The sequence below is a fragment of the Cherax quadricarinatus genome, unplaced genomic scaffold, assembly GCF_038502225.1.
Source record: "Cherax quadricarinatus isolate ZL_2023a unplaced genomic scaffold, ASM3850222v1 Contig548, whole genome shotgun sequence".
NCBI lineage: Eukaryota > Metazoa > Arthropoda > Malacostraca > Decapoda > Parastacidae > Cherax > Cherax quadricarinatus.
Genome location: NW_027195574.1, coordinates 127,678 through 141,089, shown reverse-complemented (window position 1 = coordinate 141,089; position 13,412 = coordinate 127,678). Strand labels below are relative to the sequence as shown.

At 39.0% G+C, this 13,412-nt stretch overlaps 1 protein-coding gene across 2 annotated transcripts in view; it reads right to left on the bottom strand.

The window, feature by feature from the left end:
* The window catches only part of LOC128698894 (UNC-79 domain-containing protein), a gene marked incomplete at its 5' end in the record, with an annotated part of 146,159 nt that overhangs the window by 11,337 nt on the left and 121,410 nt on the right, over positions 1-13,412 (bottom strand). For both annotated transcript variants that reach the window (XM_070080511.1, XM_070080512.1), the window contains 2 exon segments: positions 5,972-6,160; positions 7,248-7,422. In XM_070080511.1, the coding sequence (XP_069936612.1) occupies positions 5,972-6,160; positions 7,248-7,422 (364 nt within the window).

Genomic DNA, 13,412 nt, shown 5'->3' with positions numbered 1-13,412 from the left:
GGGGATTTTCTTTCTTTTTTGTGGGTCACCCTGCCTCGGTGGGAGACGACCGACTTGTTGAAAAAAAAAAAAAAAAAAAAAAAAATAGCCTCAGTATTTCTTATTCTGCAAAAGATTATTATAATGGAAAAGGGCATAGGTGGCTGTGATTTTCTGGCTAACCCACAATCCGGTTTTGGTTCAACCTTAACTATTATCAAGTTGGTCAAGGAAGAACCAAAACACCGTTTCACGGTTTTCTCGCAGATACTGGGTTAGCCAGCCATAGTACTGTGACTTGTTCTTTGTTGATGTGAACTTGTGACTTCATACACAAAACTATAATAAACACTGATGACTTAAATGAATCCACACAAATAAAACAAAACAGAAGTCGTGTAATTTGGCCCTATCATTATGGTTCTCTTCAGCAGACTTCCTACCTTCTGACTTATTTTATCCACATACATTTGCGTAAAGGATTTCACATTATATGACACTAATAGCATATTTCTCATTAATGTCAGAACAATGACAAAATACACTTCACACACACTACAGTCTAGACTTATACATCCAGTTACCATTAATTATCACTAACTAATATACACAAGCTTATTAACAACTACACATAAATTATTGCACACATATACATGTACTTGGAGCACAGTTGATATAGTTATTATATACCTCATGTTCTCTGGAAAAAAATATATACTGTATATACAAACATCTTGCAAAATTACTTCTAGGCTATGCACCCTGTAAGTTTATATAAATATGCAAATTAATTAAGTTTAGGTTATATCCTATTTTTATAGAGATAAACAAGTGTAGTATTGCATATTTGTCATTAAAAAGTTTTGCCAGTATTGAAATCTAAAAATTATTACTGAAATCAAGCATGTTTCAGATGAAGACAGTTAATGTTACTCAACTGCTGCTTGTAATTACCTCAGACCACTGGCTATCACTATCACCCATCCATGTGCCCAGCCAGGACCCTAAATAATGAGGCTATGTAGAAAGTTCAATGCACAAAATATTGTAGGTTTTATATTCAGTGCTATGTATAAAAAATAAACCATATAAAACATCAATCTTTCATATTTGCCAATGAAGAATATTGCTACAGTTTATGAAGCATCACACAGAGATAAAGTGTTGACAGTATATATGAACAATGCTATACTGTTATAATACAAATATATATACCAATATTCACTCAATTGCCATCTTACAGAAGTAGACTGACATCATAATCAAATTACCCTACCAACTGCAATATCCCCTCCCTCCCTTCAGAGTACAGGACTCAAGTTTGGCTAACCAGTTTCCCTGAATCCCTTTATAAAAGTTACCCTGCTCACACTCTAACAGCATATCCATTAAAACCACTCACCTTCATTCATTCTAATCTAACACACACAAATCTGCTGGATGCTCAAGCAACTAAAACTCAGTCTCTTGTACCCTCCCTCCCTCAACCATTCCTGGGACAACCTTATATCTTCCACCACACACTTATACACCCTTTTTGCCAACCTATCCTTGTCCATCCTCTCTACATGCCTAAGCCACCCCAGCAATTCCTCAGCTCGCTGAATTACATCCTTAGTCAACCCACACTGCATTTTAATTTGTATGCTCCAAATTCTCTGCATGATATTCACACCACACACTGCTCTCATACATGACATTTCCACTGCCTCTAGGCTCCTTTTTGCTGCAGCTTTCAAAACCCATGTCTCACACCCATATAAAACTGTTGGGACCAATATACCCTGGTACATTCCCTTTTTTTGCCTCTATAGACATGCTTTTTACTATCCATATATACTTCAACACACCACCCACCTTTTTCCCTCATCTATTCAATGATTCACCTCATCTTTCATAGACTCATCTGCTGACATATCCACTCTCTAATACATAAATACATCCACTTCTTCCATACTCTCTCCCTTAATCTGATATTTAATGTCAATGCCATGACTTAATGTTGCCCTCATCCTCTTGCTCTTTTCTACATACACTTTTAATTTCCTTCTTTAGCATACCCTTCCAAAGTCATCCACCAATCTTTGTAATTTGCCTTCATAATTCCCTAAAAGAACTAAATCATCAGCAAAGAGCAACTGTGATAACTCTCATTTTATGTCAGATCCAACATCTTTCATTCACAAACCCCTTCCCAAAGCCTTAGTGCTTACTTCTTTCATAACTCCATCTATAAATACACTAAACCACAATAGTGACAGCACACATCACTGTCCAAGTCTTCTTTCACAACAATCCACTTCCTTCCTACAAACCCTGAACCTCACTCTCTACATAAAAGAGAGGAAGATGTTACATTAAAACAACATGAGCATGTGTGTACTGAGTGGAGTGATGCCAGCTAAAATTTTGAAGGTTTTTGTGTATGATGAGAATTTTCACACATTTTATTATATTTTATAGGAAAAATTTGAAACTTACTTTATTTAAATGTCAATTTTAATAAAGTACCTGCTTAGAAGCTAGGAATGAAACTACGTATTAATAGTTTTAACTGAGTTTAAATTTAGTAACTTAAATTCTTTTAAATCTATTCTGGTACTAAATAAATTTATATATTCCGTACACTATTGAAAGATATGGGCCCCAACTTACAAACTGGGCACTATGGAACAAACACTGAAAAACAGTTATTATTGTAAAAAAAAATATCCTTTATTGTTTACCAAATGCATTCATATGTTGTCAATATTTGTTTTACACAATGTGAAGGGTCTATATTTGTTTGGTAAAGATTGGTAATGAACTGTAAATTTATTATTTATAGTTATGTCAAAAATGAATTGATGCAAGGAGGGAAGAGTATATGGAGAAAAAGAGAGAGGTTAAGAGAGTGGTGAAGCAATGTAAAAAGAGAGCAAATGAGAGAGTGGGTGAGATGTTATCAACAAATTTTGTTGAAAATAAGAAAAAGTTTTGGAGTGAGATTAACAAGTTAAGAAAGCCTAGAGAACAAATTGATTTGTCAGTTAAAAATAGGAGAGGAGAGTTATTAAATGGAGAGTTAGAGGTATTGGGAAGATGGAAGGAATATTTTGAGGAATTGTTAAATGTTGATGAAGATAGGGAAGCTGTGATTTCGTGTATAGGGCAAGGAGGAATAACATCTTGTAGGAGTGAGGAAGAGCCAGTTGTGAGTGTGGGGGAAGTTCGTGAGGCAGTAGGTAAAATGAAAGGGGGTAAGGCAGCCGGGATTGATGGGATAAAGATAGAAATGTTAAAAGCAGGTGGGGATATAGTTTTGGAGTGGTTGGTGCAATTATTTAATAAATGTATGGAAGAGGGTAAGGTACCTAGGGATTGGCAGAGAGCATGCATAGTTCCTTTGTATAAAGGCAAAGGGGATAAAAGAGAGTGCAAAAATTATAGGGGGATAAGTCTGTTGAGTGTACCTGGTAAAGTGTATGGTAGAGTTATAATTGAAAGAATTAAGAGTAAGACGGAGAATAGGATAGCAGATGAACAAGGAGGCTTTAGGAAAGGTAGGGGGTGTGTGGACCAGGTGTTTACAGTGAAACATATAAGTGAACAGTATTTAGATAAGGCTAAAGAGGTCTTTGTGGCATTTATGGATTTGGAAAAGGCGTATGACAGGGTGGATAGGGGGGCAATGTGGCAGATGTTGCAAGTGTATGGTGTAGGAGGTAGGTTACTGAAAGCAGTGAAGAGTTTTTACGAGGATAGTGAGGCTCAAGTTAGAGTATGTAGGAAAGAGGGAAATTTTTTCCCAGTAAAAGTAGGCCTTAGACAAGGATGTGTGATGTCACCGTGGTTGTTTAATATATTTATAGATGGGGTTGTAAGAGAAGTAAATGCGAGGGTCTTGGCAAGAGGCGTGGAGTTAAAAGATAAAGAATCACACACAAAGTGGGAGTTGTCACAGCTGCTCTTTGCTGATGACACTGTGCTCTTGGGAGATTCTGAAGAGAAGTTGCAGAGATTGGTGGATGAATTTGGTAGGGTGTGCAAAAGAAGAAAATTAAAGGTGAATACAGGAAAGAGTAAGGTTATGAGGATAACAAAAAGATTAGGTGATGAAAGATTGAATATCAGATTGGAGGGAGAGAGTATGGAGGAGGTGAACGTATTCAGATATTTGGGAGTGGACGTGTCAGCGGATGGGTCTATGAAAGATGAGGTGAATCATAGAATTGATGAGGGAAAAAGAGTGAGTGGTGCACTTAGGAGTCTGTGGAGACAAAGAACTTTGTCCTTGGAGGCAAAGAGGGGAATGTATGAGAGTATAGTTTTACCAACGCTCTTATATGGGTGTGAAGCGTGGGTGATGAATGTTGCAGCGAGGAGAAGGCTGGAGGCAGTGGAGATGTCATGTCTGAGGGCAATGTGTGGTGTGAATATAATGCAGAGAATTCGTAGTTTGGAAGTTAGGAGGAGGTGCGGGATTACCAAAACTGTTGTCCAGAGGGCTGAGGAAGGGTTGTTGAGGTGGTTCGGACATGTAGAGAGAATGGAGCGAAACAGAATGACTTCAAGAGTGTATCAGTCTGTAGTGGAAGGAAGGCGGGGTAGGGGTCGGCCTAGGAAGGGTTGGAGGGAGGGGGTAAAGGAGGTTTTGTGTGCGAGGGGCTTGGACTTCCAGCAGGCATGCGTGAGCGTGTTTGATAGGAGTGAATGGAGACAAATGGTTTTTAATACTTGACGTGCTGTTGGAGTGTGAGCAAAGTAACATTTATGAAGGGATTCAGGGAAACCGGCAGGCCGGACTTGAGTTCTGGAGATGGGAAGTACAGTGCCTGCACTCTGAAGGAGGGGTGTTAATGTTGCAGTTTAAAAACTGTAGTGTAAAGCACCCTTCTGGCAAGACAGTGATGGAGTGAATGATGGTGAAAGTTTTTCTTTTTCGGGCCACCCTGCCTTGGTGGGAATCGGCCGGTGTGATAATAAAAAAAAAAAAAATAAATGTCAAAAATGAATTATAAATGCTTAAAATTCCCCTCATTTTTGCACAATATGCACTGATATTTTGTTTTCATTTCACATGGGGAAGTGGGTTAGAATCCTTCCTCCATAAACCATGCAAGTCATAAGATGCAACTCTAAAATGCCAAGAGCAAGGAGCTAGTAGCCTCTTCTGTATAATCACCAAATCTGAAAAGAAAAACTTCATTTTTTTCTTTTTAGGTCACCCTGCCTCGGTGGGAAATGGCTGGTGTGTTTTAGGCTCATGTTTGTTTGGCAGGGATTGGTCAAGAGCTGTCAATATAATAATTAAGATATTCAATTAGTGTGTATTCAGTTCCTGTCCAGCTGTTACAGCACGGCCTATATCTAAACTTTCATCACACTGCTCCAACACCACACAGTCAACTATAACAGTATGGGGATGGTGAGCATGTGCAAAGAGCACTGTATCAGATGCAACAGAAGGTGGGAGTAAATAAGAGTGTAAGAATGAACAAATGCTAGATAAGTAGAGAATGAGCCAGAGAGAGAAAGAGGTTAGGTAATGGGAGCTAGAGAGAATGGAAAGGAGGAAAAGAGAGAATACTTCATCTGAGTACCGTATTTTGTCTTTAATTTCTTTTCTTTTTAAAACATTTAAATTAGATATAGATGATTTTGATTCAGGAATTCATCTTGGATTATAACATGGGTGTCTATGTTAAAATAGGCTCAGAGTACCAAACACTCAAGTTGCAAGCAATTTTCTGGAGCACATCTTGTTTGTAGTTGGGACCCTAATGTACCAGTATATAAATTTAAAATCTCCTTTGACTAATGACTTGATAGCAAATTTAACAATAAAGTTTCAACAGTTAAAAATCTTAAAGAATGCTTAGCCATACAAATAAGTTTTCTTCTATTTGTAAAAACACTTATCTAGGGCTATCAAATTCTATCATCACCTAACATTAAACAAGTATATATATGTACTATATATTATTTCAATAAAGTGGAAAACCAGGATTACCTTGTTGTTTCTCGACAGTGCGATTAAACATGTTGGCTGGAGCTGACATTGTACGCTTGTATGGCCACTTTGTACCTAAAGATCCAGAGAGAGTGCGTACGCTAGCACTCTGTACTAGCGTTAAGGCATCCTTTGCTCGACTTAGCTTCCTTTCAAACACATCACTTGTCATGTCCGAATTCTTCAAATCTGTTTAAGGTTAATAAATTAGCATGATATAAGTTCTTATGATACTTTGTATTTTATGAGTGTAATGAGACTCTATACACTAGAAGCCAAATAATAGTAAAGTCCTCATTATTTAATGAAGTAGAATAGTAGTAGTCACTACTATTACCTCATAATTTTTATCTCCCTGGATTCCAGTATATATAAATCCCCATTTTCATGTCTTTGTACTAAGACTGATAAAGCCCCTAGTGGGAACCTCTCTTCTTATTACACTGAGAAACTACCAGTTTTTTGTGTGTAAAATAAGCCATGCAACACACCTGATCTTAATATACCGACTGCAACACAACACCAGCTCTATAAGAGAAAATGTTTTCATTTTGTTATACTCATTAGCTTTAAACTAAAGAGAAAACATCAGATTAGGAGACAAATTACTTTTGTTTTGTACAGAGCAACACACTAACAACACCTGGTATAATAATTCAAATCACAAATGTTCAACTGCCCCTCAAAAAAAAATCAAATTATATAACAATGATGAATGTAAATGTTAGGTAACATCCCTGCTATATAAGACCTTTGTTCCTTTATAATTTTGACTATTCCCTGATAATGTGACATATCATAAAAGCACTTGAGATACTGCTATTTTTCACTACAGTTATACTGCACATTTAGATATCACCTCTTGTGATCTTATTGTAATGATGAATACATAAAAGTCACACCTTTCTTTTTAAAAGGTGCACAAAATACATCACACATACCTACATATATATATGAAATTGTATTTAATTTTTTTTTTCAACAAGTCGGCCGTCTCCCACCAAGGCAGGGTGACCCAAAAAAGAAAGAAAATCCCCAAAAAGAAAAATACTTTCATCATCATTCAACACTTTCACCTCACTCACACATAATCACTGTTTTTGTATTTAATATATCAGGCAAATCAATGTAACAGCAATAACAAATTTTAAAATTCAGTATTCATTAAACAATATTTCATCATTCCCTGTAAAGAGGTTTCATAAAATTACAAAAAATGCATCAGCAAATTTGGTTTGCATAATCTGACTTAAGATTAAAATATTAATTTACAAACCTCTTGGGAAAGCTATGTCTCCATACTTCTCAAGAGCAATCTGGGCCTCAAGGTAAAGTGCATCAAAACGATTGAAGAAGAATTCCCATGACAGTATACGGCGATCAGGAAGGCGCGAGCTTAGCTGATGCAGGGCTTGAATAATCATGGGTCTATCCATTATTACACTGTCAAACTGAAATCGGGAAATTCTTACTATTGACATCCGTAACAGTCCAATTTCTACACACGATTCAATGAGTAAATGATCAAATATGCATACATACACAACACTGATGTGTGTACTCATAAAATAGTATGCACACAATGGAGGTACAGTGACCACGCTTAGAAAATAAGAGTTATTAAAAAAGATTGAAAACATTAGATCTGCTCTTACTGAATGACAGGAAGACAAGAGGAAATATAATAACATACTGTATTTATTTTTTTCAACAAGTTGGCCGTCTCCCACCGAGGTAGGGTGACCCAAAAATAAAGAAAATCCCCAAAAAGAAAATACTTTCATCATCATTCAACACTTTCACCTCACTCATACATAACCACTGTCTTTGCAGAGGCGCCCAGATACAACAGTTTAGAAGCATATACAGTGGTACCCCGAGTTTCAAACTGCTCCCAACTCGAACAATTATGTAAGTGTATTTGTGTAAATGCGTTTGTAAGTGTATTTTTGTGGGTCTGAAACAGACTAATCTAATTTATATTATTCCTTATGGGAACAAATTCATTCGGTATTGGCACTCAAACAGCATTCTGGAATGAAATATGTTCAAAACTTGGGGAACCACTACGTATATAAAGATACATAACATATCCCTCCAAACTGCCAATATCCCAAACCCCTCCTTCAAAGTGCAGGCATTGTACCTCCCATTTCCAGTACATACATGTACTCAAGTCCAGCTATATAGAAATCAGCAGTTTCCCTGAATCCCTTCACTAAATACAGTGGTACCCTGAGTTTCGTACACCTCCCAACTCGAACAATTATGTAAGGGCATTACTGTAAGTGCTTTTTGTAAGTGTATTTTTGGGGGTCTGAAAAGGACTAATCTAATTTACATTATTCCTTATGGGAACAAATTCGTTTGGTAACGGCACTCAAACAGCCTTCTGGAACAAATTATGGCTGAAACTCAGGGTACCACTGTATTACCCTGCTCACACTCCAACAGCTCGTCAGGTCCCAAAAACCATTCATCTCCATTCAATCCTATCTAACATGCTCACACATGCTTGGTGGAAGTCCAAGCCCCTCGCCCACAAAACCTCCTTTACCCCCTCCCTCCAACCTTTTTGAGGACGACCCCTACCCCGCCTTCCTTCCCCTACAGATTTATACATTCTCCAAGTCATTCTACTTTGATCCATTCTCTCTAAATGACCAAACCACCTCAACAACCCCTCTTTAGCCCTCTGACTAATACTTTCAGTAACTCCATACCTCGTAATTTCCACACTCAAACTCTCTGCATAATATTTACACCACACATTGCCCTTAGACAGGACATCTCCACTGCCTCCAGCCACCTCCTTGCTGCAGCATTTACAACCCAAGCTTCGCACCCATATAGGAGTGTTGGTACTACTATACTTTCGTACATTCCCTTCTTTGCCTTCATGGATATCATTTTTTGTCTCCACAAATACCTCAACTCACCAATCACCTTTTTTCCTTCATCAATTCTTTGATTAACCTCAACCTTCATAAACCCATCTGCTGACAAGTCAACTCCCAAATATCTGAAAACATTCACTTCTTCCATACTCCCTCTCTCCAATGTGATATCCAATTTTTCTTTCTCTAAATCATTTGATACCCTCATCACCTTACTCTTATCTATGTTCACTTTCAATTTTCTACCTTTACACACCCTCGCAAACTCGTCCACTACCCTTTATATAAGAATTCGATAAAATAGATAAGATAAATTACCTATTACCATTAAGAATAAGAACAAGGGCTATAGTTATAACCTAAGGAAGAGAAGGTTCACATAAAGTCAGGAATAACAGAGTGCAATATAAATTCACATAACATTTTCTTTCTTTTTTTTCAACAAGTCAGCCATCTCCCACTGAGGCAGGGTGACCCAAAATGAAAGAAAATCCCAAAAAAGAAAATACTTCCATCATCATTCAACACTTTCACTTCACTCACACATAATCAATGTCTTTGCAGAGGTGCTCAGAATACAGCAGTTTAGAAGTATATACGTTTAAAGAAACACAACATATCCCTCCAAACTGCCAATATCCCAAACCTCTCCCTTAAAGTGCAGGCACTGTAATTCCCATTTCCAGTACTCAAGTCCGGCTATATAGAAATCAGCGGTTTCCATGAATCTCTTCACTAAATACAGTGGTACCCAGAGTTTTTATAAGGATAATGAGGCTCAGGTTAGGGTGTGTAGAAGAGAGGGAGACTACTTCTCAGTAAAAGTAGGTCTTAGACAGGGATGTGTAATGTCAACATGGTTGTTTAATATATTTATAGATGGGGTTGTAAAAGAAGTAAATGCTAGAGTGTTCGGGAGAGAGGTGAGATTAAATTATGGGGTATCAAATACAAAATGGGAATTGACACATTTGCTTTTTACTGATGATACTGTGCTTATGGGAGATTCTAAAGAAAAATTGCAAAGGTTAGTGGATGAATTTGGGAGTGTGTGTAAAGGTAGAAAGTTGAAAGTGAACATAGAAAAGAATAAGTTGATTTTTATTTTTATTTATTTATGATTTTCGTGTGCAAGTTCGGTACTAGTCCCTCTAGGATTTTCCAGGTGTATATAATCATGTATCTCTCCCTCCTGCGAACCTGTATTCCCTGGAACGCAGGAGGGAGAGATACATGATTATATACACCTGGAAAATCCTAGAGGGACTAGTACCGAACTTGCACACGAAAATCACTCACTACGAAAGCAAAAGACTTGGCAGACGATGCACCATCCCCCCAATGAAAAGCAGGGGTGTCACTAGCACGTTAAGAGACCATACAATAAGTGTCAGGGGACCGAGACTGTTCAACTGCCTCCCAGCACACATAAGGGGGATTACCAACAGACCCCTGGCAGTCTTCAAGCTGGCACTGGACAAGCACCTAAAGGCAGTTCCTGATCAGCCGGGCTGTGGCTCGTACGTTGGTTTGCGTACAGCCAGCAGCAACAGCCTGGTTGATCAGGCGCTGATCCACCAGGAGGCCTGGTCACAGACCGGGCCGCGGGGGCGTTGACCCCCGAAACTCTCTCCAGGTAAACTCCAGGTAACACTGGCCGATTCCCACCAAGGCAGGGTGGCCCGAAAAAGAAAAACTTTCACCATCATTCACTCCATCACTGTCTTGCCAGAAGGGTGCTTTACACTACAGTTTTTAAACTGCAACATTAACACCCCTCCTTCAGAGTGCAGGCACTGTACTTCCCATCTCCAGGACTCAAGTCCGGCCTGCCGGTTTCCCTGAATCCCTTCATAAATGTTACCTTGCTCACACTCCAACAGCACGTCAAGTATTAAAAACCATTTGTCTCCATTCACTCCTATCAAACACGCTCACGCATGCCTGCTGGAAGTCCAAGCCCCTCGCACACAAAACCTCCTTTACCCCCTCCCTCCAACCCTTCCTAGGCCGACCCCTACCCCGCCTTCCTTCCACTACAGACTGATACACTCTTGAAGTCATTCTGTTTCGCTCCATTCTCTCTACATGTCCGAACCACCTCAACAACCCTTCCTCAGCCCTCTGGACAACAGTTTTGGTAATCCCGCACCTCCTCCTAACTTCCAAACTACGAATTCTCTGCATTATATTCACACCACACATTGCCCTCAGACATGACATCTCCACTGCCTCCAGCCTTCTCCTCGCTGCAACATTCATCACCCACGCTTCACACCCATATAAGAGCGTTGGTAAAACTATACTCTCATACATTCCCCTCTTTGCCTCCAAGGACAAAGTTCTTTGTCTCCACAGACTCCTAAGTGCACCACTCACTCTTTTTCCCTCATCAATTCTATGATTCACCTCATCTTTCATAGACCCATCCGCTGACACGTCCACTCCCAAATATCTGAATACGTTCACCTCCTCCATACTCTCTCCCTCCAATCTGATATTCAATCTTTCATCACCTAATCTTTTTGTTATCCTCATAACCTTACTCTTTCCTGTATTCACCTTTAATTTTCTTCTTTTGCACACCCTACCAAATTCATCCACCAATCTCTGCAGCTTCTCTTCAGAATCTCCCAAAAGCACAGTGTCATCAGCAAAGAGCAGCTGTGACAACTCCCACTTTGTGTGTGATTCTTTATCTTTTAACTCCACACCTCTTGCCAAGACCCTCGCATTTACTTCTCTTACAACCCCATCTATAAATATATTAAACAACCACGGTGACATCACACATCCTTGTCTAAGGCCTACTTTTACTGGGAAAAAATTTCCCTCTTTCCTACATACTCTAACTTGAGCCTCACTATCCTCGTAAAAACTCTTCACTGCTCTCAGTAACCTACCTCCTACACCATACACTTGCAACATCTGCCACATTGCCCCCCTATCCACCCTGTCATACGCCTTTTCCAAATCCATAAATGCCACAAAGACCTCTTTAGCCTTATCTAAATACTGTTCACTTATATGTTTCACTGTAAACACCTGGTCCACACACCCCCTACCTTTCCTAAAGCCTCCCTGTTCATCTGCTATCCTATTCTCTGTCTTACTCTTAATTCTTTCAATTATAACTCTACCATACACTTTACCAGGTACACTCAACAGACTTATCCCCCTATAATTTTTGCACTCTCTTTTATCCCCTTTGCCTTTATACAAAGGAACTATGCATGCTCTCTGCCAATCACTAGGTACCTTACCCTCTTCCATACATTTATTAAATAATTGCACCAACCACTCCAAAACTATATCCCCACCTGCTTTTAACATTTCTATCTTTATCCCATCAATCCCGGCTGCCTTACCCCCTTTCATTTTACCTACTGCCTCACGAACTTCCCTCACACTCACAACTGGCTCTTCCTCACTCCTACAAGATGTTATTCCTCCTTGCCCTATACACGAAATCACAGCTTCCCTATCTTCATCAACATTTAACAATTCCTCAAAATATTCCCTCCATCTTCCCAATACCTCTAACTCTCCATTTAATAACTCTCCTCTCCTATTTTTAACTGACAAATCCATTTGTTCTCTAGGCTTTCTTATCTTGTTAATCTCACTCCAAAACTTTTTCTTATTTTCAACAAAATTTGTTGATAACATCTCACCCACTCTCTCATTTGCTCTCTTTTTACATTGCTTCACCACTCTCTTAACCTCTCTCTTTTTCTCCATATACTCTTCCCTCCTTGCATCACTTCTACTTTGTAAAAACTTCTCATATGCTAACTTTTTCTCCCTTACTACTCTCTTTACATCATCATTCCACCAATCGCTCCCCTTCCCTCCTGCACCCACTTTCCTGTAACCACAAACTTCTGCTGAACACTCTAACACTACATTTTTAAACCTACCCCATACCTCTTCGACCCCATTGCCTATGCTCTCATTAGCCCATCTATCCTCCAATAGCTGTTTATATCTTACCCTAACTGCCTCCTCTTTTAGTTTATAAACCTTCACCTCTCTCTTCCCTGATGCTTCTATTCTCCTTGTATCCCATCTACCTTTTACTCTCAGTGTAGCTACAACTAGAAAGTGATCTGATATATCTGTGGCCCCTCTATAAACATGTACATCCTGAAGTCTACTCAACAGTCTTTTATCTACCAATACATAATCCAACAAACTACTGTCATTTCGCCCTACATCATATCGTGTATACTTATTTATCCTCTTTTTCTTAAAATATGTATTACCTATAACTAAACCCCTTTCTATACAAAGTTCAATCAAAGGGCTCCCATTATCATTTACACCTGGCACCCCAAACTTACCTACCACACCCTCTCTAAAAGTTTCTCCTACTTTAGCATTCAGGTCCCCTACCACAATTACTCTCTCACTTGGTTCAAAGGCTCCTATACATTCACTTAACATCTCCCAAAATCTCTCTCTCTCCTCTGCATTCCTCTCTTCTCCAGGTGCATACACGCTTATTATGACCCACTTCTCGCATCCAACCTTTACTTTAATCC